Here is a 26,102-nt window from a genome sequence, read left to right on the forward strand (position 1 = left end):
GTGACGTCAGAGGCCCCGAAGATCACTGGCATCCAGTATGGTTTTCCGGCCTTTACCCTTACGCACAGAGATTGTTCCAGATTCTCTGAATCTTTGGATGATATTATGCACTGTAGATGATGATAACTTCAAACTCTTTTCAATTTTTCTCTGAGAAACTCCTTTCTGATATTGCTCCACTATTTTTCACCGCAGCATTGGGGGAATTGGTGATCCTTTGCCCATCTTGACTTCTGAGAGACACTGCCACTCTGAGAGGCTCTTTTTATACCCAATCATGTTGCCAATTTACAAAATAAGTTGCAAATTTGTCCTCCAGCTGTTCCTTATCTGTACATTTGACTTTTCCGGCCTCTTATTGCTACCTGTCCCAACTTTTTTGGAATGTGTAGCTCTCCTGAATTCCAAAATAAGCCAATATTTGGCATGACATTACAAAATGTCTCACTTTCAACATTCAATATGTTATCTATATTCTATTGTGAATTAAATATAAGTTTATGAGATTTGTAAATTATTCCATTCCTTTTTTACTCACAATTAGTACAGTGTCCCAACTTTTTTGGAATCGGGTTTTTACAAACACAACATATCAAATGTTGAAACTGAGAAATATTATTGTTTTTTGGGGGGGAAAAACATGCCTATTAACAATTTGATGCCCGCAACACCTTTAAAAAAAAGTTGGGACAGGGCCATATTTACCACTGTGTTGTATCACCTTATTTTAACAATACTCTAGAAGCATTTGGGAACTTAAGAGACCAATTGCTGTAGTTTTGAAAGTGAAATGTATTCCCATTCTTGCTTGCTTAGTAGCAATTTCCATTTCATAATGTGCCAAATGTTTTCAATGGGCTGCAGGCAGGCTCCAGTTTAGCACCCAGACTCTTTTACTGCAGCCATGCTGTTGTAATACATGCAGAATATAGTTTGGCATTGTCTTGCTGAAAAAGCCTTCCCTGAAAAAGATGTCTGGATGGCAGCATACGTTGCTCCAAAACCTATATTTATTGTTCAGCATTTATGGTGCCATCAGAGATGTGAAAGTCACCCATACCATATGCACTAATGCACCCCCATACCATCTCGGATGCTGGCTATTGCACTCTGAGCTGATACATGCCGGATGCTCCCTCTCCTAATAAGTCCATGATTCCCAAAAACGATTTCACATTTTGATTCGTCAGACCACAGGACAGTTTTCCACTTAAATGACCTCAGGCCCAGAGAAGGCAACAGTGGTTGTGGATCTTGTTTATATATGGTGTCTTCTCTGCATGGTAGAGTTTTAACTTGCCTTAGTGGATGCAGCGACATACACAGACAATGGTTTTCACTAAGCCCATGCAGTGATTTCCACTACAGAATTGTGTCTGTTGTAAATGCAGTGCCGCCATCCAATATTGGTTTTTGGCCTTGCATACAGAGATTCTCAGAATCTTTTAATGATATTATGTACCAAAGATGATGATATCCCCAAAACTCCCTAAACCATTTGCAGTTTTATGCTGAGAAACGTTATTATTAAATTGTTGTACTATTTCCCGCGCAGTCCTTCACATCCTCACTTCTGATGTCTCAGTTTCAACATTTGATATGTTGTCTTTGTATTATTTTTTATTTAATATAGGGTTTAAATTATTGGAACTTTATTGCATTCTGTTTTTAATTTACATTTTAGGCAGCGTCACAACTTTTTTGGAAATGGGGTTGTATTTTTGTTTGACTAAATATGAAATTAACTGTTATTTTGCTAAAATACTTTTTAGTATTTTTTCTGAATGACCCCTGCTGCTAATAGATGTATCTGAAATATGTTGTTCTCTTCAGAATTAAACCATAAATGATGCATAAGTCACCAAAACAGATGAGGGTTTGTTTGAATGATTAGTTGACACAGTAGGAGATTATTATTACTACATTGTTGTGGTTTTCTCTACACTCTTGAAAATGAGGCGACACATACTGAGTATTCATCTAGCAAAATGTCAAATACATTCATAAATAATATTTAAAATGTACTGGTCAAATGTATTACGTGTATGGAGTGAATTCTGAGGAGTAATGTAAATACTATTGTTATAATGTTTTAATTCCATAGCTTTTCCATGTCTTGGAACTTTGAGTATTTTTCAAAGTCAGTAATTGTACTTTAACTTAAGTAAAATGTTATTAATGTCACAGCACTTGAGTTAATGAAAGAGGGAGTGTTTGACTGGGGTAAGTCAATAAGGCACAGAGTTCCTACTGAACAGCAATTTACTCTTTTCCTGACCCAATTCAAGGCAAGGAAAAGATCACGTTAAACAATGTTCAGTTAATTATAGAGAAATTAGCTCATTAACCATATCAAAATTTTAAAAGCAACCAAATTAAAAACCTATTTAAAATTAGCAATAGCAATTTTTTTACCAATAGTTGTACTTCTACGTAAGTAAAATGTAACGTATGTAACAGCACTTATACTTCAATAGGATATTTCAGTATTCTTCCCCCCCCTAAAATCAGGAAACAATTAAACAGGAACACAGAATAATCTGATAATAAAGGTGGGCTATAATATATCTAAAAAGATTACATCACCTTGCTTCAGTTCAATGGCATCAAAGTTTACCAGAGCTGATCCTTGTCCGATGAGATCTTTACACCAATCCATGTTAACAAAGACAGGGGAAAAAGAGGTCGTAAGGAGATAAGTTTTTTGATTTCATACCAGAAGAAATTAACACGTGAGTGAGGTTAACATGCTTGATCAATCCATCAATACCATTGCAGCAGAACTGGCCATCAAAAGGCCCCGTTCCATTTTGAGGTACCGACTACTCCCAGAATCGATAATGACAGGCTCCAGACAGGTGTGGTGTGGCCAGTTTAAATAATTAAGTACATGGAAGGAGGCAGAACTCAAGTCTAGGGGTCGTCATAACCCAAGAAAGGATACTGGCATCAGGTTACGGAGTTAAAAGCAAGTAATTGGAGTGAGTAATTTGCACGTTTCAGTCCTCAAAATGGCTCTGAAAGTGCTAAGGGGACATGTCAGGCCCTTGGATATAGGCCCCCAGGGCCTTAGTAGTGACGGAAAACATTCAACAGTTTTAGCAATGGCACGGTAGTGTGCTGCAATTTCAGACAAAACGTTTTGACCTTGTCCAATTGTAAGTTGAGCAATATACAGGATTTGCCTTTAAAACTGAAGTTAACTATAATTGGCTATACTGTGTGGACCAGATAACTACGACAGCATGACCCCCTCCATTACATTTTTGGTAGCCTGCACTGCTGAAACTGAACTACAGTGGGGAGAACAAGTATTTGATACAAATGCAATAAAACGCAAATTAATCATACAATGTGATTTTCTGGATTTATGTTTTAGACTCCGTCACTCACACCTATGATCAAAATGACAGACTTCAATATGCTTTGTAAGTGGGAAAACCTGCAGAATCGGCAGTGTATCAAACTTGTTCTCCCCATGGTAGATGGCTTGTCGGATGGCTGTTGTGTGTGGTCGTTGATTACTATCATTCTTACCTTTGTAGTCTTTATCTTGTTCCCCGTGGCGCAACTCCATCCCTTTAGATCTGGCAAAACTTTACACTCCTCCCCATCAAGACATGGATGCATCTGACACCACCACTTCTGCTCCACTATAGATGCTAAGGGAGAAGCCAACACACCATTAAGTTATTTTACATTGAAATAAACAGTGAGTCAGGATTTGTTTTGGTATCAGACATAATTACAACAGCATTACAACTGCCGTATTGTGTTAAGCACCTCAGAGGTGTCAGTAATTGTATAACGCTACCTATAAACCATACGCTGGGTTATTTGTTCAAACTAAATTATTTCAACAGGCTTCATTTCAAACATGCAACAAGCCTTTGAGATGGTGATCAGGCTCAAACTGAGTTGAGAGCACAGGTAATCCATGCATGTAAATCAAAAATAATAATTAAAGTTCTGATAATTGTTCGTAGATCGCCCATGGAGCACTTTAAATTGGGGGCCATCGGCACAGCGTTTTAATTTGCTGAGAATTTCAAATGTCATAGAATAGGTCAAAGGCGTCTGGCGCCAGACTTGACGTGTGAACTCCTATTTTTCATGTCCAAATTGAAGCAGCCCTTTCTGCCTTGTTGGTGGTCTGACAGCAGCTGTGTGATGTTCTGGAGCTGACAAGGCTGTTTGCCTTATTGCCATAGCCCTCCGTAATTCGGTAGTCAACTTCTAGTGCCTCATCACAATTGTGAGGGTTTTACATAGGGATTGCCGTGTACATATGTTGAGCATTTTCAATTGATTTTAAAGTAGAAAAGTTACATCCCTATGGCAGACCTACGCTAAGAAGCCTAATACTGTATATGGATTGAAAGCTTTATTGGATGATGATGAATCAGTTTTCCCAACATATTGCATATTCTGATAAACAGCGCTGTTTATCACTGTAGTCACTGTGCAGACACGGGAACAGGTTTGGAAAATTAATCAACGTTTGGAATGTGAAACTAGCAGCAAGTAATGCAGCATGTTTAATATGAGTTAAGCAAAACTGAGAGGGTTGTGTTTATGTTCTGTGGACAGACATAACTTCAGCCTTGTGGATTTATAAGTGGTTTTGTGGATATGTAAAACTGAGTTGACTTTGCAGTGTAGCTTGTTCAAGTGTAGCCAAGCTAAACATTTAATGTGGATGTCACGTGCCTGATATAACGCAAAGAATGAAAACATGCAATAGTCAGCTCTGTGCTCCAGAAGAACCAAATGTACCACTTTCAAAGATATTTAAATCAAGTACGTTTATTTTTACTTGTAACTTTGAATCACTCCAATATTTACAGCTGTCATGCATATCGAATGTACTGATATATTCTTTGATAGAACATTATAAAATGATTTTTTGATCATCTTATCTTATGTACTGAAAACCTTTTAAGAAGACAGAAAACAGTTAAGGCCAGTGTGGAAGAGATCATTTAAGGAATCCTTTTATTTGTATATGAAAGCTGTGAGTAGTATTGGCACCCTTCGCACAGCACAAAAGAATAAAAGGTGTTTCTAATTTCACACTTATTTCATGGTAGCACCTTCCCTGCTTGCCGCAAATGAGATTTGCTCCAAAACAAGAAGCTGTCACTTATACCCCTGATCTGGCAGTAATTTGAGGATTAAGTCGTACGGTATCAAAGTGAGGTGAATCCACCTTTCGCCCAACGTGGCGGTGAAGGCATGACACTGAGTTCTGGAGGGAAAAAACAACACATTTCTGGGAGTTCTAAGGTAACTCACTGAAAGTTTGCTGCGATTCACTGCATCTACTTCAGTGACCTATAGGTAGTTGGCATGTGCATCCTCACCTCATTCTTATTGGCCCACATGTTTATACAGAACTGTAAATAGAAACTGCAAGAGTAGACTACAAAACCGCAAGACTAGCAAAGATAGTCTACTGTGCTGTCATAATGCACTAGACTAACCTAATTTTAAGGAGTGATGTGTTGAAAAACAGAAAGACGGACACCAATTTCCCTCGAGGATATGACTATATAGCGCACATCTGGTGAATACTTTTTCTAAACATGTAACAATTACAATGTAACACTGTAAAGTGATTTGTAAAGTGTTACTAAGTAAAGCAAAACCTTTTAATGATGGGGCCTCTGGGAACGGCACGACTAAGCATCTTGTGGTCTGAAGCGTTACAAAATTAACAAGATTTCTTTTTCAGTAAGGACGATGGTGCAAGCTCAACATATAAAGATTTCATGATGATCTCAGCAAAACCTCTCCAGATTAGTCAGAGTGGAACAGACCATCAGCAAAAAAAATGACACATCGATAGCACATTAAAAATTCAGCTGGAACGTACCATCTACACAGGACGGGGCAGCTCTAGTTGTCCCAGCCACTTGTCCAGGGAAGCAGGAACATTTCACTGTTTGGGAGCGTTCTTCTATTTTGTTCTTGTTGCAGCACCGATGCAATGCCACAACCTCACAAGTGCCGGTTCTGACATGATGCACTGTAGAAAACACAAAACAGATCGAAAGCTGAATTTAGCCAATCGATAACTTACAAAAAAACTCTTCATAACTAAAGTATTGCAACCGTACAATACAGTGCCTGATAACTCAGAGTAGACAGCTTATTATCAAAGTAAAACACCTAAGAGACATTGACACAAATTAAAATGTATTACCTATGCTGTGTGTCTTAATCAAGGGTTCCTTTTAAATGGATGATATTGTATGCATACCATATGACCATCGTAGGGTTAACTTTCTGCTCACACATTCTGCTCACACATTGTAAACACTGGATGCCTTCACCTTTAAAGAGACCACCTAATTATTCTGTAGTTACTGCAGCCCTGGAGCTATTACAGACTATCCAAATGTATCAAACTTCAAAACTATTTGTAAATTCACATCTGCAGTGGAATTAGTAGGCTATTCTGACGTTCAAAAACAACTGAGACATCCGTATCTCAGGAGTTTCTCTGAACTTCCTAGGAGTGGAGGTGCAGTGAAAAGTGCAGTTGCTGCAGTATTTCGAACCAATCTCCAGCTCACGCTACATTGTCTGAATTATTTAGGGACTGTGCAGCTCCTCTTCTCTTTTAATTACATGTGACATTTTCACGAGGAGTCCTTCCTTCTGCAGAGGCAGTAATTGCTCCTTTGGTAAACAACAAATTAAGAGTGCTGTGCAACCTGCCCACTGATTGCTGTACTCCAGCATTATATGCTAGTATGGAAGTCTGAGTGACACTGCGTCGTACTGCTGGCTTGCCTCTGAAACTATGCAAGATATGTCCTGGCCATTTAATGGATGGGGGACCAGATGCTGCTGGAAGTGGTGTTGGAGGGACTGTAAGGGCCACTCTTCCTTCTTACAATCAAATCCCAGTGCCCCAACACAGTGCAGGGGACATTGCCCTGCATAAGCTGCCATCTTTGGTGTGGGTTATTAACAGGTGTCCAGACGCTTCTGTGGTCACAAAAAAGCTATACTAAGAGTACTCCAGGTGATAAATTCCAAACCTGGCTATATTTCCATCATGTCTGCCTAATCACCCCCCATTTCCTAACTGGCACTTGGCTCTATTTGCTTCTCTACCTCGTGTGTTACATTTCGGTAACGGATGGGTACCACACAGTAGTGGTGGCAGATGTGAGTGAAGCACAGTTGGTAGAAAGGCGCTATATAAGTACATTCAATTCTTGTTATTATAATTCAGATGAATACGCAAATTAACCTTGTGATTGCTAATTCTAAATTAATTTATGACAATATCAAAATGTGAATCCTGTAACCAGTCAGCAAACTTATTTGTCTGGTGTAGGACTCTAAAAAGGTAGTACATTTAAACAAGCTACTTAAGGAGCTATTTATCACAATTCAAAACAGATAGGTCTAATTGGCGATTTACTGTTCTTTATTTAGTCATTGCAAACAGGCCAGCAGACACGCCATTCCAAAGACTAATTTGCAATAATATGACAACCAATATGAGACAACATGAGAAAACCTCACTTGGGACAAATACATATTTGTTTAGAAAATTATTTTAGATTTTTCACATTGGTATGAGAAATAGTGGCAGACCACTGTTAAATCTAAATTCAATATGTTTGATAGAGAGCACCGTTCCAGCCATCTGTGACAATCGGATGCTCCACTTTTCAGGGAAAATGGAAAAAGAGAGCCTGTGATGTGATTTTGGAAGTTAACAAGGCAACACATCCTCCTCAACATTTCCTGGATTGGTTGAACAGTGCTGAAGAGAACATCCCTCGACCTGTTTTTTTCTTAAAGTGAAGAAATAAGTGGGGTAGCTAGTTTCAGAAAATTCTTTGAACACCTGCCATGTTAGGTTAGATGGGGAGTAACAAATTGCATGAAACCATACACGCAACACATCAAAAATGCATGCAGGAAGTGTTGAAAAGGGCAAAAAATACATTATCAAACCATTACCAGGCAATAAAAAAACACATTTCAAACAGAAACATTTTGGTTTCACTGTAGACAACAACAGCATATGTTGACACATTTACACTGACATCACCTTCTTCCTATCACCCGAGTAAGACAGAAACTCAAAAATACAACTTCGTATTCACTACAATGCAAATTTGTATATACTTAGTAATCAAGCAGACCATTCACATTTCATTATCACCACAGGAGAGACAGGGAAAAGGGAGTACCTGCACCATAGGTTGTCAGTTAACTGGCCTGTATCGAGCTTATTACAAGTTGATAGACCTTCAGAACTCCAGTCCAAAAGTGACAGCACAATACCCAGAAGTAGGTGATTGGACACCATGCAACAGGCAAGGCCCTATAATCCGAGTAAAAACCAGTGTGCATCTGGGGTATATTTATTTTGTCAAAAACAACACTTTTCAGTTGCAAACATTGTTTTTCTTTATAGAAGCTAAGGGAGCAAAATGGAGAAAAGCCGAAAGATTGTTTTGTAACTAAATCCTTTTGTTTGGTAGAATGAATGCACCCTTGACCACAGAAGGAGTTTTACTATAGACCTACAGCATAACATCCCTCGACCTCGATCTGGGCTAAAATGTGACGTAGAAACTTAAAATAAAATACATTTATAATTGACTGTAGATGTTCAATCCATTATACATGGTCTTCTGGCAGGTACTTTCATGGTCATTGCCCCAATCAGCAGCAATTGTATTTGTACCTCATCATTTCAAAAATGTGCCAAACAGACGTAAGGAGGGCATTCAAAATAGTTTTAGTTTTGATTCATGTAAGTTTCACTATAGCAGCATAAATATAGGATTACATAATCACAAATGTATTGTTTGTTACTCCCAAATACAATATGTACACTTCCCCTTTCTTCATGTTCTTACAACAGACACTACAGACTACAGTGCAACCTAAATTAGGTTGTATTTATTTTGAAATGCCCTTTCAAATAATTGCAGGGTTTTATTTTGGCCATTTTATTCTTAATGTTTAGAAATAGGAAGCAGAGAGGTGAGCTACATTATCAGGTGGATCAAATCAGAACTGTATGGGTAAAAGGAGAAATGTGAAGGGGGAAATTCACCATCAGACATCTAAGAAAATCTATGGGGGAGGACAAGCAGCAACTATGGAAAGTGGGTATATAGCGATTAAACACATGTGCAGAATGTGGTCCACATGTGCAGAAGCTTCAGGAACTTTAGTGAAAAACTCTTTAAAGGTTTAAGAAAAGGTGGATCCGCATTCACAGTTTGAATTAGATTTCAATTGCATGTCTTGTTATGGAAACATCTTCAGGCAAGCATTTTTTATTATATTTACTTTTTAAAATTAATTAGGCATTTGTACTGAAGCTACAATAAAATCATCAAATCCACAGGGAGACAATGTGGAGGAATCCCACATCAAAAAAACATGTATAATAAATTAGCATTTTACATTTAAGCAATTCGGTAGACACACATCCAGAGCAACTGCAGTGAGTGTACACATTGTTTTTATTCCGTGTCCCTGTGGGGATCAAAACCACAACCCAGCTGTAGCCAGCGTCATTCTCTGCATCGCTCTAAAACGACTACTACTGCCGTGGCTTTCATCTATCATCTGTGCCCAAATGTTCTCCGCTGAATGTAGTGGTTAATGAACATTGGATGCAGCCCTACAAAGGACCACAAGAAAGTAGACAGTGAAGTTTTTATAACATACGAGTTCTGTTAGTGCTCATTTAGTTGCCTTCCACGTCCCTGCTCGTACACTGAAATGATGTAGTGGCAATCGTATAAACGTAGAGGAAGGCTGACACGTGTTACTTGTAGAATAAATATATATATGAAAGACATTTCTTTTTGTAATTAGTGTTGTTCTGAAAAGCCAGAGCATTGACTTTTCCTCACAAGCCGGTCCGGTCAAGGGAAAAGAGTGGCTTTTTGCGTTGGTGAAAAGCTTATTCCAAGGTGATGAAGAACTGGTGACCCATGTAATTGCTATGCACTGACTACAAATTGATTCTCTGGATCCCTGTCAGGAAATAGGTACCAACACTACAGTTCATGATTATATTCACTTCGTTGTTTGAGAGTCTTCTGGAAGAGCCTGTGTCACAGAATGTACATTAAAGGATATGAAGATTATTGATTTATCTTTATTAATTGTATTTAGAGAATTTTGTAGTGATATAGTGTTCACTGTACATAAAGGTGAAGAAAGCCCGTGGCACTAATTGCTTTTTGTGCTCCTTCTGTTTAGCATCGAACACCCATAACGCTAGGTCTATAGATAGATATTCGGACTGCCCGTTGCAAACAAATATTGATCACGCAAAATGGTTGTGAACACATCCTCTCTCTATACGATTTCTATTATTCAAACTCTTAATTTTTCAGGGCTCCAGGGAAGCAAACAGTCTAGAGAAATACTCAAGGCACAAATCAGATTAGGAAGTTAAATAAAAATGTATTTTCAGAGGGCAATATAATTGCTGATCTATTCCCGACCAAGAAGTATTGATTGAGCTATTTCGTTTACCCCCCCCCCCCCACGGCGAAAGATAGGACTCCCAAATGGTCGGAAACTGTGCTCTTGAGGAAAAGAACAATGTTTCCTTTATTGGCAATCCATTTGCACTGCTACCAGCCAACTGATTTCCCAACAAACACTGGAAATCGACAAAGAAGATGAAATGAATCTACAGACATAATAGGATACTCATTCTTTTGGGTTTCTTTCGCCTAATGGGGGGTGAGAGACATAGACTGAACAGGTTTCAAACCTTCACAGGAAGACCATGTTTCTCTTGAAACTGTATAGCCATGTGCTAATTGTCTATGACACAGTAATTGGACAAAACATTGGACCAACTAAAGCAAAATATTTGGTCTCAGTGCCAATCCCCAGTGTTTTCCCACTGGATCAATTCTTGAAGTACTAGGGGAAAGATTTATGATATATCAGGACCATTTCTCCACTGAGTTGGACATTGGGCCATTTTAAAGATAATGATTGTAAAGGTCCTTGGACATCTTATTTCAAGGATATATTTCGGGTAGGAGTGCACATAGGCTCAAGAGCTCTCGTTTTGTCTCACCAGTATTGCATCATGGCTGTGTAAACAACCAAACACAATGGCAAAAACCAGGTAAACAAGAGAAAGCACTTCTGTTGTCCTGTGTTTGTGTTATCACTGATTGACATGTCAAAGCGAAACAAATCACTCTTCCTGCACATCTCAGCAAATTAAAGCCGACACGTCAGAGCAACTGGCAGAAAAGAGGGAAGGGTTTTGAAGATACTAAAATTATGCAGCTTTTTGCTGACAGAAGCCAGTAATATAAAAAAAAAAGTATTGACAGCACTTAAATAGGACCCAAAGTGCATTATACAAGCACATTTTTTTGTTTACCAAAACCAACAAAGATTTACTTAAGGTGGTTATTTGTTCCCATGGTATAATTTCTTTTTTCTTGTGTTCTCCAGGAATACATTTATTTTCCTGAATTTAAACGTGTTCTGGGTTCATTTCATCCTTGGAATGATAACAGGTTTACAGCAACAGAAATAACTCCCAAGGGAAATTAGGGGCCTGCTGAAGCTATCAGATTGAAATTGAACGTGTGCGAGATTATTCTGATCCAATTCCAGCAGAAATTATGAGTGCCTTGAGTAAGGCTTGCTGCCAATCAAAAGCCACATGCTGGAGGCCCATGCCTCACTCTAATTGTTTGACAGACAAAAGAAAGTTAAACATTTTCTGTCATTTCCAAGAATGGCCACCTGACACATCCACGGAATCACCTTGCCAATTATCTGGGGCAGTGTATTTTCAGTGAGGCTCTTAGTGTGAAAATGAATGACAATGAAACGTGCGTTGACCACCTATTATATCAGTGAGATGTTACAATGGACCTAAACGGGTATTAGTGATATTCTACTGTATGTCCCAGCTTGGCAATACTCATAATGTAGAATTAAACAGCGGAACAGACTTTCACACCTCAGAACTTCAAAGTCCTTTCACACAATCCTGTAACAAAGGAACACCTGGTTTATAATCACCTACAACGCTTAACACACAACTTTCAGAAACTGGCTGTAAAGAATGATGTTCTGATGTGAGTGCTGAGAGATTAGACATCATCTAAACTATAGCAGGAGTAGTATAGATATATACACAAAATAAATGTGAAGGAGAACAATGAGAATGCAGGTGTTTTCTGAGGATGTTGTCAGTTTACATTCTACTTCCTGTACTCTATGACATGTAGCAAGAGATGGTGTACTGCACGGTTCTTACCTCTGTGACTTTCTGTCAGTATGGCCAACTCCAGAAGAGTCACCACACAGACTATTAGAAGAACCCATTTGCTTCCTTGCTGTGTGTATCTTTCACTCATCCTGGGAGAAACAAAACAGAGGCGAAAAGTGAGGTGAGATAGTCAGGGTTAAACTTGGTTTATATTATATATGTATTTCAGCATCTTACACTTGAAGCCGTTAAGATTTTTAAAAATACGAATCACTTCCTCTGCGCATGTCTAAGATTTCTTTGATCTGTTAAAATGGGACAGGTTAAAGCACACCATCAGGCTCATTTTTGCCATGTTATTCTCGAATAGTGCCAAAAAGAGGAAGCAATTTAACTAGTGGGATCTTGTGGTTTACATACTGAATCGCCTTTTTACATTTTCTTCCAAACGAAGGACCAGCAACCAATCCTCCTTGTCTTCACCAGTGTTGTAGGAAAGGAGCCTCTAATTATTAGACACATGGCAAGCTGGCAGAGGGGAAGCCCACAATTCGCCCTTTTCCTTTTCCAACCCTTTCCGTTCTTTACCCCACGTCCTTCTCTTTTTCTCCCTGGCCCTTCATCTTCACTATCACTTGATTTAGTTCCCTCTCTACCATATCTCCCAATTATCACTCTGGCTTCTGTCCTCCCCCTCTCTATGAAAAAGCCGAAGGGTCACTAAGAGCAGGAGGTGAGGATGACTGCCACCCCTACACACAGGCCCTCACCACTTCGGCAGAGCCGAGGGCCTATAGACTATGGCTCCACACGAGGAGGAGATGACAGCGTTACCCCGGGCCTGGCACACTTCCCTCCCTAATGAAGTGTGGTTGAGATGGGGGCAGAATAAATAAACCATCTGGCATGAGTTGTTCTCCTTGACAGGAAATGATCAAATTTCAAATGCAAGACACAAGTGGTATAATAATTACTGGAAGAGGCGAGGTATCGGATGCGATACAGCAGACACAGTTACACGCTTCATTTACGCCTTTTATTTTACCACCCCCTGTCTTTCTCAGCCTTGATCATTGACATATAGATTGCGTATCTCTCACAGGGGTTATCAAATTATTCATGTAGTTAATTTTATTTTTGCAGTCATGAAACGGGAGCCGGTTTTTCGAGTGCGGAGTAGTGATTAAAACATGGCCGATCGATGAGACAGATAAAGACCTGACGTCATAATATCACATTGAGCGGCCACAGTGCCATGTGAGAGACATAACTTTACATTCTTCAAGACAATCTTTCTAAAATGGTACGGTACATTCCACAACTCCCATGACAACATTACAATAACTCAATGTGTCAATAATGTCACACATGCAGTACCGTCATGAACAACACAAACACTCAGCATGATCAGCCTCTTTCCAGTCAACAACCACATTTTACATCTTGTTCGCTGAAAATAATTAAAAATTTAGCTGCTCCGCTCTGTATGCTTTTCTGGGGGCACTGTGTTTATATCAGTGGGATTTGAGTTACCTATATATTCCACATTGATATTGTATAAAAATACTACATTAATTGTACTGTAGTTCCAGACAGAAAGGAGATTCATACTTACTTTCTCATTAAAAAGTGTCAAAGTGTGAGCATCCAGTTATGTGTTATATTCAAATACAACTTCATGTTTAATGCATGGCTTTTTGTCAGAGAATAGGCCCAGAGGAACTATGCATAATGTATGCCGTTGATTGCTGTAGGCATAAAACACAAATATCACACATAAAAGTTTAGAGGAGAGCAAAAACAAACCAAACAGTAATAAATACACAGAAAAAGACTGTATAATTAACATTAGGTTCCTGATCTATGGCTGTGTGCTGATCTGGACAACAATACCTCTATTAAAACTGTTAATTTAAAGAACACCGTATTGGTCCTGTCACTCGTGCCATGTCAGTGGTTTCTGATTTCCCATTGACTTTTCCCATTAAAATGTGTGTTCAGATTAATCTGGAGTTTGACTTTTATCCCTTTATGTCTGTGAAGCAGTAAGGTCTGTGGTTCACTGTGCGTAGGATATTATTTTATTTTGACAGTACAAAGTCGATTAGTTTAAAACTGAATGAAGCGCAACATTTCTGTTGAACTCTGTGAACTCTGATCATTTTATTAATATACCCTTCCAATTTTATTGACTATTTCTTTCTCTGAAACCTATTGAATAGCTACAGACCAATGAGCAGGCTTTGAAAAGACTTGACTTGACCTTGGAGAGAAGAGAGCGAATTGGCTATGGCACGACCACCACACAAATAGTGCATGAACAGCAGATCTACAGGTAACTGACAAAAAAAGGGAACACGCAGTATACAAAGTACATTGTCATTTCAAAAAATTCAGAGGACCAAAGCTCCTATTTTTTCCAAAAGTTTCATTGCCTTTATACCTAATAAATGCACGGTAGACTAAATCAGGCATTAATTAAATATAGCCATTCTATTGATGTTAATTTTCATCCATTAAGTACACATTCATATAATGTTGTTCCACAAAAAAAAAAAAGTTAATTCTGAACTGACACTGATTACTGATAGTTGGTCATCATTTTGAACATGAAAATTCAAATGATCACATTACACCTCCCCCATCCACTCACCTTCCCACAAACACACACACACATATTTTATTTCTATCCTTGTGAGGACCTGAGACTTAACCCAGAACAAGACATCCATGTTCACTAGCCCTAGCCCTGATACTGTACATCCTGGATAGTGTTGCTGATCTGTCAATCATTTTATTTCTTTCCAAAAAGGATTACACTTTTGAGCAAAGCCATTTCAAATGACCTGGAAGGCCAAGGAAGATCTTTACAGTAAATGAATAATAGCCTTCCAGATTATTTGCAATTGCTTACTGTAGCTCACAAGTGTTTTCCTCTTTTAATTACATTCCAAATTATTGTTTTTGGTAAGGTTTTGGCTATGTTTGTTATTCAGATTTTTAATAATGGTTTACTTGACTTGTACTGACACCCCTTTGGTCCACGTGTTGACAGACAACAATAGCAGACTTCAAAGGCAAACACAAAGCCTAGGATCAAGACTAGGCATTGACAGCTGTCTGCATAAATGATGTGACAGAATTAATCTGACTGCTGAGTAACACCTGTCTAGCCCATTGTCCCAATACTCTCTGCATCCTGAAATCAGATGTATAAAGTGTGGTCACTGATAACTGTTGGAACCAATATGTACACAAACACTCTCAAACACTACCTGCATGTCTGAAATATAATCTCATAGTCATGTTTTGATTCAAAATCTAAACTTTTGGAGTATCACCAAAAGAAGAAAACATGCTTCAGTGTCCCAATAATTTTGAGGGGCACAATTAACTTAAATGTAAAGTACCGACAAGTGCTGCACACCTTCCAACAATTGGAGGTCCATTTCTGTGTGGCCTTGTTGAAAGTGAAAGAACTTCTGCCAAATCAGCTGTTGATAAATAAAACCACTGCCCTACTTTATGCATATTTAAAGTGGCCACCAATGGGCAACGATCAATCATATTCTCTTTCTGAAACAAGTACATGTAAATCATAAATAAATAATAAATACCCCAAAAAAATTACAAATCCGAACTTTATGAGAGAATAAGGCATTATTTCTATGTACTATTCATGGACCCCTCATAAAGATATTTAATATGGCCATTAACTTAAAATCAACATTCAAGAGGATATTATATATGCTGTTGTGCTACGCCATTTTATATGGCAAGCGCTGGTGTCTTGTGAAATATTAACTTTTGGCCTTGTGGAAAATGAGAATGGTTGACTCAATGTGTCAGTGGTTCTCAGGGAGAGAGGAGGAAGACAAATTGTAACTGTACACAAAAATTGGAAAGGGGATACTTGAAGTACCTTTATTGAAAAGTTTTTGTGTGGCCTATTACCTTTTCATATCTGAAATGACATAATGATCAATTTCAACACGTCATTGCAATTTTGTGCGTGTGTTTCAATTTTGGAAAACGCAATTACATTCAGTCTAAACATATACCAACATATCCCAGTGCTACTGGTCCTGAAGGACTCACGCTTACGTTTAGTAAAACATATAAGTGCTGTTTACTTACCATCAGAAACCGTCCGCTAGGGGCTGTTATAAACGTATTCATAGTAAAATAGACTGGCTGTTTGCCAGGGTGTTATGATCGGGGATGGTGGGCGGTTGTTTCAGTCCGATGGTTGCAAGTTTGATTCCTGTGAGAGTTTAGAGATTTTTGGTTTGGGGAATTGTTCCGTTTTTGTAACCTTATCCTAAACATTAATCCTAACCTCAGTACTATGATGCCGAATCTTAACCGTAGCCTAAACTTAACTTTTTGAAAAAGGTTTGTGGGTAGAAATTATTGTGGTTAGAACCATATCCTTATGCAAACAACCCTGCTTGCCTTTTGTGCTTACAGACAGGCCAACAGAGATCACTCACCTGGAGTCAGTATTTGCAAGTTAAAATATTCAGGTAGATAAAAGAGCAAAGATGAGCGGTTGAGACAGTCAAGCTTCAGTTTTAGAACCTTCATCAGGGATGGATAGTACAGCTGGTTTACTTTTTCTGAAGCTTGAGATTAAATAATTTAAGATTTGGGTTGAAATCCAAGAACATACTTGCCAAGGAGAGTACTGTAGATAGCAGAGAAATCTGTACTCCCTTGCTAAGACAGACTGTATCAATGGGATACATGTCAAATCATTCTGTCCTATTTGTTAAACCTAAAAATATTTTGCGGTGTAACATATATGTCACTCATATCCCAGCCTTGAAGGGCCAATGTGAATTTATAATAGTTTTCATAATGTGAATAAAACTCCATCACCTTGGCCTATATACTGTACCCATACAGACCGCAAACGTCTTTGAGGAGAGGAAAGGAAGACATACATATTTACAAAAGTGGATGAAAGTCTGTATTATTAGGAAAGGCAGAAACCACAGAAGAGATGATACTGCAATGATGTAGCTATTATTCTAAACAAGGGCTTCCGGGGCTGCCCAGCTATCTTACAGCCCATGCACGATTAGAACTGTTTCTACAGCACTTCTTGAACCTTATCCAGACTACACACACTTACTTGATTTGCAAAGCCATAATTAAGCTCAAGGAACCCGGGCACCTAGCCTCTTATTCCGTCAGGCGACACTAACACTAACTTTCTAAGCAATGTAGGGACCGCGGGTAACGTTCCCTGTGTGTCAACATTTTGGGCTGTCTTATTCCCCACCAAACGGGGCGGCGCCGGCGTGTCTCCGACTAGTAAACACCAAGAGTCAGATCGCTCTCTGTCAGCCACATGTAATAACGCATTTCAGAATAACAGGGTGGCGTGGGAGACAAACAAAGCTGTGGATGGGGAGAGTGTTCGGACAGCAAAGCCAGTGAAATCGTTAAATTCTGCAAAAACCTAGACTTTCCTCTCTCTGTCTCTGGAGCCGGATTTGATACAGGGATTATCTCTCTCCATTCTCTCTCCCTTCCTCTCTCTCTTTCTCTCTCTCTCTCTCTCGCTCTTCCTCTCTCCTTTTCGACCGTGACAGGGACTGTCACCTCGGACAGCTGCAGCAGGCCGATTTCACTGTCACAGAACAAGAATCTCCGCTACACAGATGTTCTCCGTTGACAGTATGGGGGAAAAGGAAAGCCTTTCCCACTCTGTCACACAAAACTCGGGGGGTTACCCATTTTGGTTCAACACTTTCTGCAAACCTAACTAAACCCTGTCACAACATATTCTCTGGTTAAATGTGTATCTTCAGCTGTGTTAGCCAGATTGGCTAACCCTCAAAATATCAACCTCCTAACTTTGACATGAAAAGGCCTGGACGTTGTCAGGTATGACCTTAAATGAGTTTGACCCCCTCAAAGAAATCCACTTCAAAGTGTAAACAGGAGTATTGGGATTCACCAAAGCTGAGTGGCAGCCATAATAATGACCAACCATAATGACACTCTGAGATGTGAAACCATTTGAGAGGTTTACCAATCATATAAATAAAGCAGCCAGCCGAATGGCTTCAACATTCAAATATTTTTTCATCCTTTGATCAGACCTGCCTGTCCACATTTTTAATCTGTATGTCTCAGACAGGCATAGAGCTACTAGTCTGATATTTAACATAACACGTTCCAAGAACCCTTTTGCAAATATTGTGACTATGCTGCAGACTCAAGTTGCTTTTTTCTGCGTCGATAGATAGTGTTTGAGATTAACAGGGGCTGAGCTGGGGCCGTGCCTGCTTTGGCTCTACGATGCTCACAAACCCCAGGGGAGTCGTTACAAGCTAAGGAGCTCTTCTATAGTAAAAGATCACAGGATGAACGAGGGCATACTGTCTAAAATACTGCATCAAGCACACATACCTAGTCGCTGTCATTAACTGAAGTCCACACAGTGGTCACCAATTAGTTGGATATTATTTTCAGACTGAACAAAAAAAGATATGTTTTATTTGGAAAAAAATTCCAGTTGTTGTTTGGCTCACCTAATTTTCTATTGACTTGCCTCAATAAAACTGAATGCAACTGTTTATCCCAAATTTTCTTTCTGATCTACTTATAGCCCTGAATGTCCTAAAAATCCATTGGTGAAACACTTAAATGTGAGTCAACATACAAGGGCAGAGGAAACAGACAAATGAAATAAAAATAGAAAATAAATGTAATTGGGTTTCTGGGGATTCAAAGCATTAAATCTATTTTCTTTCCAATTCGCCTTGGCACCATCAGAAGTTTGGAGACACCAATGCTTTCAGTGGATTGGATATCTCCGTCTGTTGTTCACTTTTCCCCCCTCCCCCTCCTGTGTACAGTATTACGGTCTCATAATACAACTGTTGGATAATACCAAAAAATCTAACTTGTTCTTTTGCATACATACATAAAAGACAGGATTCTTTGTTGCTGAACCAGCCTTTGTAACACACATGTTCTCAGAGTTCATCAAAGTTGTCATCTCTCTTATTGTGGGAAAATGCAGGAGATCTACGACAAATAATCTAGGTCTTTCTTACAATAAATTGATAACAAAAATAATGTCTGCTCAGTGTTTTGAAAGTCCTGAGCCAAACCCTAAATCAAAGGATAAGTTACTGGCGGTGGCATTGGTCAGAAACTGAAAATAAAAACAACCTTTGCTGTGAGAAGGGAAGGCTATGCATGGGTTATAATAAAAGAAAACATAAGAAATCATTGTTTTTTATTTCTAAATATGGCTTTACAGTCACCAAAATGTACGTTTACAGGCAACAAAAAAAGCACAATCATCTTGATCCATGAGCATATAAGCAGTATGCATCAGGGAGATGATCTGCTTTTCCACTGTAAAAGTGGATGACATAATGACTAACCACTTTATTGCTAAAACTTGGGGTTGGTCATACATATCCCTGCCTAAAATGTGTTGTTGTTGATCTCATTTTAAGGAGACATCTCACATATTTCCATCTATCATATCTGAACACAAGCGAGCTTATATTAGACAGGTACATAATCAATCACTGCACTTGCAAAAAACTGTGAGCTGGTTTCAACAGTTGAAATTGACAATGAATGCGCGTTTTGGCCTTAAGGCTAGACGAAAACAAAGAGTTTTAGCTTAGGTCTCACTGGGGCATTGGGCACAGCAAATTTCTGAGGACGAAGTAGTGATTATATTGTTGTGGATGACCTTTGTCACATCCAAAGAGGAAAAGCACATCATCAGCATGTACTAATAAGGACCTGATGAAATGAGTGTTATTTATATCCAGTATCTGTAGTACCCAGGCTTGTGCTGTCTGCGCTAACTGACCTTTTAGGATATTATAAAATCATAGAGATAGATTATTGCATAAGTCACTCCCTATGCATTTCAGATACACTGGTCTCCACCAGTCTCAAAGATTGAATGTTTTAGTCTTTTTATCTCACTACATATTATCACTTTGAATATGAGGGCTTTTCAGTATGAGTCAGAAGATGTAGTGGTTTCATAGAAAAAAATTCGATCTTTATTTGAGCTTTCATGCCATTTATTTATGATAACATCTCTGAGTAGCGTAAGTTATTATTATTGACAATAGAAGGCTGCATACTGTCTGACGTACTCCTTAAATGTACGCAGCCATGTTCCTCTCATCTCTCATTTGCCATTCTTTTTTCAGAAGTGCAATAATCTTTATGGCTTTTGACATCTTTTGGCAGCTTATTGAATTATGAATGTGCAATATTTTTTAAAGCAACGCTTCATCCTCTTACAACCTAACCCCACAAGACGACGCTAATTGAGTGAAGGATAGAGAGCAGGTCCATGTTAGGTCCATGGGTATTGGGTATGCATGAAGGCTGCATCCGAAATGACACCCAAAGCGCTCAATGAAAAGAAGTGTGCCACTGTATGAATAAGGTGTCGTTTGGGACATGGCCATGGATTCCTGAGTGGCATCACATTAAGCCTTTGGGCCTCAGGGTAAATAGGTGTTAACTGTGCAAATGACAACCTCTGGCACTTGACAACAGGCAGAAAGCAGAGAGCAACTTGAATGGTTCAATCATGGTCACTGACGCAAATTGTCAAGGATTGTGTATGTGTGTTTCTGTATGCCTGTGGTGTGTGAGGCCATGTGTGTCTTAGGGTGTGTGTGTGGCAAATAGCTATGACCTTAAATATGTTAGTTATTGGTCCACATACAGTAGACAACAGACATGACAATTACCTGCCACTGGTGCAGTTCCATTATATTATATTTTAGCAAAAAAACTATTGAAAGAAATGGCATCCAACTTAAAACATTTCAGAATGTATTAAAATGTAACAACATTTCCAAATCAAATTGTGCAATAATAAATTGTTAACAGCCTCTATGCCCTATAACATACAGTATCTGTTTTGTGTTGTAGCATAAAGCCAGCATGGATAGAAGGCAGGAATAATATTTGCCATACTCTAATAATTATCATGTGCCAGCATATTGCCACGTCTGTGCCAGGGTGATACTTTCACTCCTGTAGATCAGAAATAATTGGATGGTGAAAACTTGCATCCAGCCAACCAGAAAAGCAATGCTAAGCAATTCAGGCATTCTTGAAAGTCAGGACAATCTTTATCCTGCAAAGAAACATTATTTTGATAGTTGAGAAAATAGATTTAGCAACCAGTACAATTTATAATTAAATGTGGAACAGGAGCTTCTCATTTAGGTGATGACATCCATACACATTAAAAATAGAAAAGGCAAATCCACCCTGTCCACATTGCTGGCCCTAGGCATTTTTCGGCCCTCAACAAGATGTAGTTTGGGCCCCCCCATGTCAAGGACAAAAGAAATGTGTGGAAATGAAATGTGTGATTGGAATTTCATGGCTAACTGAGGTATGACAGTGATTCTACTCATAGAGTATGCACATATAAACAACACATTAATCATTCAGCTGAAAATAGGAGGTTTAGAAAAAGTGTGTTATTTGCAAGTTTCACAATGCGTCTTTACGACTGGAGTCAGCCCTGCCTTTCAAATAAATGAAAATGCTGGCAATCTGTAATGTATTTGTCCAACAGCTGCCGTTTCCATTACACATGTAACAATGTTTTTGGGGAAGTCCCTTTTCTTATGAGAACACATGCCTTATGCTAGCATTATACACCAAAACACTGCGTACACTTTGATAAAATCACCTAGGTTAATGGCTGTTTTCCCCAGTATCTGCCTGAGAGGCAGTAGCAAAACATAAAACATTCTGACTTTTTGACCTTTCACAAACCCATAACCCCTGCATTTTAATCAATAGAGCCTGAAACGGAAGGAAATATAATGGGACCCGTTATCTTTTTTGAAAGATATATATTCAGGCATTTTATGGTTTTTGGACAGGCTTATGCTGCAGCAGTATATCAACGGCTCAGACCCATGGACACCTAAGGCCCCAAGGACCTGTTATCTTAAAGGATCATATCACGTTTTGTTTCAACTTGATGTTATTTGTTTCCTCACCCTAAAAAGGGTTTATGGGCCAAGGTAAGCAATAGTCCATGGTTCAGATTTATTTTAATTATTTAACGCCATACTTGTAAAAACTGTCCAGAATGTCTGTCAGCTTTTCATGCACCTTTTCTTCAATTGCTGATGGCACAGTGTGTTTTCTGCAGCGGTTTAACCACCACCAAGGTTTCCATAATTACTGTAATAACATGAAATCAAAATGGATTTGATTAGGTATTCCTTTCCTCTGACGAAAATAATGTCCATCATTTCAAAGTAAATAAATTGCAAGAGAATCGCAGTATTCAACGTCTTTGCTGTGACACACCAAGTTGATTTTAGAAGTTAGTAATTTGCTGAATGCAGAGTTTTACAAGATTTCAGTTTAAATATATGTATCTGAGGTCCCACAGTCGTTTTGGACAATTCCTAAGAAAATTATATCATAAAGAGCAAGAAACCAATGTTACACAATTATTTTCAATAGCACCAATCAGGGGTACGACATAAGAACATAGGCATTGGGTATCCCGCAGAGCACAGTGAAGTCCTTTATTAAGAAATGTAGAGAATGGTGAATCTGTCTAAAACAATTCATAATTGGTTTCTGGGCAAAAAGGGCACTATGGCAACCCTAATGGAGTTACAGTCTTCCACAGCTGAGCTGAGAGACACTGTACATTCTGCAAAAATAGCCCGCGTGCTTCACAAAAGTGGCCTTATGGAAGAGTGGCAAAAAGAAAGATCTGATTAGATCAAAATAGAGCATTTTAGCATCAAAGCTAAGTGCTATATTTGGCACAAGCCTAACACTGCACATCATTCTGAGAACACTCTCTCATAGAATGGTGGCAGCATCATGTTAAGGGGATGCTTCTCTGAATCAGGGCCTGTGATAGAGGGCAAAATGGATGCATCAAAGTACAGACAAACCTTGGAAGAAAAACTGTTGAAGTCTGCAAGAGACCTTGCAGAAGATTTACCTTCCAGCAGTACAATGACCCCAAACATACCATTAAAGCCCAACTGGAGTGGCGTAAAACAAAAACAATTATGGACTTGGTGTTGATCAGTGGTGAAAACTCCTAATGAAATCCATTTGGGTCATCCAGCGGTGCTCGAGGTTGACGCACAATATTAAAGCCAATGGACACGCGTCTCCACTGGGTTTGATAAATGTTAAATTCCACCAACCATTATCCGCACCCCCTACTCAAAACATGTTCCTATGGCCACGCCCTCTGTCCATTCCAGACAATTATAAATGTTGAATCTTTGATTCCATGCCGTAGAGATCTGAGAACATAGATCAGTCACCTTTTTTCACTCAGTGCATTTACAGTAATCCAAGAATTGGATGCTGTAATGATGGATGGTGACATGTAGGGACAGAAAACATACAATTCTATGTTAGCGTAAGCATCATGGGTGTAGTATCATGCAGTTCATTCAACAGTTTGGATGTGGCTTTATGTGGTTAGCATGGTTTTCCTAGTCTTGTTGGGACAGATGTCTGGATAGTGGGATTTATTTTGGTAATGTTTGACCTGTTCTTTTCACCGTCTGCCAGAGGATTTTTTTTTTTTAAATGGGTGACTGGGGTGGAAGCTGTCTGCAATGTGTTTGTATGCACTCTCCCAAGCCCCCAATGGAAGGCTGAGGGCAGCCAATGCATTTCAGTTTACCTCAGCAGCAGGTGAGTGCACGCCCTACCCAGACGGCCATGGAGGAGGTGAGAATGGACTCCTAGGTTGATGTGTAGAGACGGGACAGCATTGACTCTGAGATCATTGCATTTCAGCTGCTACATCCGTTGGTTTGCCTTCTCAGTGAACAGTCTAGACAGAGTGGCCAGTAAGGTCATCAGCCACTGCTCACTGAGACATTCAGGAAGCAATTAATCAGTAAAGCTAGCGGTATCCAATATTGTCCGGATTGCACCCTCCTTATCCAGTCCGAAATCAGGTCATCTTTTCTGACTGCAGTGGAGGCTGTTTAACATCCTTCAAAACTGTTGTTATCGAAGACTCAATCTAGCACGACTAAAACAACATTAAAGTAGAAATGGTGTACTGTTAAACAATGACGCTGTGTACTCCCTTAGGGGCTGCATCCCACATTCAGGCTCAATATTCTCAGCCTCACAGCAACTATCCTTCGTGTGATTGGAAACCAAAAATTCTCATCTCGGATTAACGGAAGCCAATAAGTGAGAGGAAACATGAATAGAGTGTCTAAGCTGTTCTTGGGAGCACTGAGCTCCTCTTTGATGAGAAAGAAAAGGTGAAGAGTGAGGTGTCAGAGCGAGGGAGCAATCTATTTTTAGGAAGCCTGATTAAACTTGTAATTTCTATACCAAGGACAGACACGAAGAGACAGGTGATTATGTAATGCCTTTAATTAAACAGTGAGACTGACTGTTCAACCTGTTGGCCAATAAAAGTCTGATCAACTTTTTAATTGAGGTTGTAATACATAATTTCCAAGGAAAAAAGGGAAATATATATATTTTTTTACAGTACACTGTTGTTCGGTTTGGGAAATTAATGCATACCAAAAAGTTAATACTGCATATGTTTGCTTCTGAAGTAATCCATTTCCTGCATGTAAGAAATACAGCATGTAAGAAATACACAGCACAAAAAAAGTATGTGAACACGTTAATCACACATTGGGTCTCGATGAACGAAATACATTAAAGATCAAAATCTTTAACGTACATTGTGTAATTCGTTGAGAACAAAATGACATAACAATGGTAAGGAAACCAAAATCACCAACCGATTGAGGGCTAAATTCAAACTCACAACGAAAATCTAAGTAAACAACAGTGGGCTCCTGGGGCAGACTGTGGTTCTACTTGGCGGCCACGGATGCACCGCTACATAACGTCCCAGAGGTTTTCAATTGGATTCAGCTCCAAGTATTTGCCTCCCCGGACCATCACTGACCCACCGCCGAACCGGTTATGCTGGACCTTCTATGGCCCTGTCCAGCTCTCCTCATGTAATGGCCCATCTCCTGGTATCTCCTCCGTGCTCTTGAGACTGTAATGGGAGACACAGCAAACCTTCTTGCGAAGGCAGGTGTGGAAGTGCCATCCTGGAGGAGCTGAACTACCGGTTCCAACCTGAATGGGCTGCAGGTACCTCCTCATGCTACCAGTAGTGACAAGGACACTAGCAAAACTAGAAAAGAATCAGTCAGGAAGGATAACTTGCAAAACTCTTCAATTTTTGGGAGTTGTCTTGCTTTTGCCTCTCCAGTGCAACTGATGTCATTTTCATTTGCACCAAAACAGGTGACATTGATTCACAATCACTTATGCTTCCTAACTGGACAGATTGATATCCCTGAAGTTTAATTGAATTGGTGTTATACTGTGATGATTATGTGTTCCCATAATCTTTTGAGCAGTGTAGTAGTACAAACCCAGCAAGGGATTAGAGATTAACAAAATCTTAACAGCAGGCTAAACTGATTAGCATTTATTGATTTTTGATTTTAACAAACACTTTCCATACATTTTCCAATGGAAGAAGTGGTCAGAAAGTAACTTTTTAGAACAAGTAAAAAAATAAATATCATAATTGTTACTGTTTGCATCACATCGCCCAATGTACTGCATATGCTTCACAAGTTTTTAAATGCAGGTGGTAAGCAGCAGGCCTGTCATGTGGAATTATGGTGTGGTGGAAATCTTAGAAATTTTGGATAATATGGCAATCATCCTTTTTATGGTATTTCCACAGTGAAATTGTGAAAATATTTTGCGTATGAGCTTATACTTAATTTTCAGAGTTCCAATGTCCTATTGATAAAAGAAAGTT

At 39.1% G+C, this 26,102-nt stretch overlaps 1 protein-coding gene across 1 annotated transcript in view; it reads right to left on the reverse strand.

Annotated features, from left to right (window-relative positions):
* The window catches only part of tafa2 (TAFA chemokine like family member 2), a 59,608-nt gene that overhangs the window by 7,636 nt on the left and 25,870 nt on the right, over positions 1-26,102 (reverse strand). Inside the window, exons 2-5 of the mRNA XM_010887090.4 lie at positions 12,302-12,402; positions 5,876-6,028; positions 3,538-3,662; positions 2,587-2,643 (exon numbers count right to left, since the gene is read on the reverse strand). Coding sequence (XP_010885392.2) covers positions 2,614-2,643; positions 3,538-3,662; positions 5,876-6,028; positions 12,302-12,401 — 408 coding nt within the window. The 5' untranslated portion in view covers position 12,402 and the 3' untranslated portion in view covers positions 2,587-2,613. The remainder of the gene's footprint in view (positions 1-2,586; positions 2,644-3,537; positions 3,663-5,875; positions 6,029-12,301; positions 12,403-26,102) is intronic.

The sequence above is a fragment of the Esox lucius genome, chromosome 23 (assembly GCF_011004845.1).
Source record: "Esox lucius isolate fEsoLuc1 chromosome 23, fEsoLuc1.pri, whole genome shotgun sequence".
Lineage (NCBI taxonomy): Eukaryota > Metazoa > Chordata > Actinopteri > Esociformes > Esocidae > Esox > Esox lucius.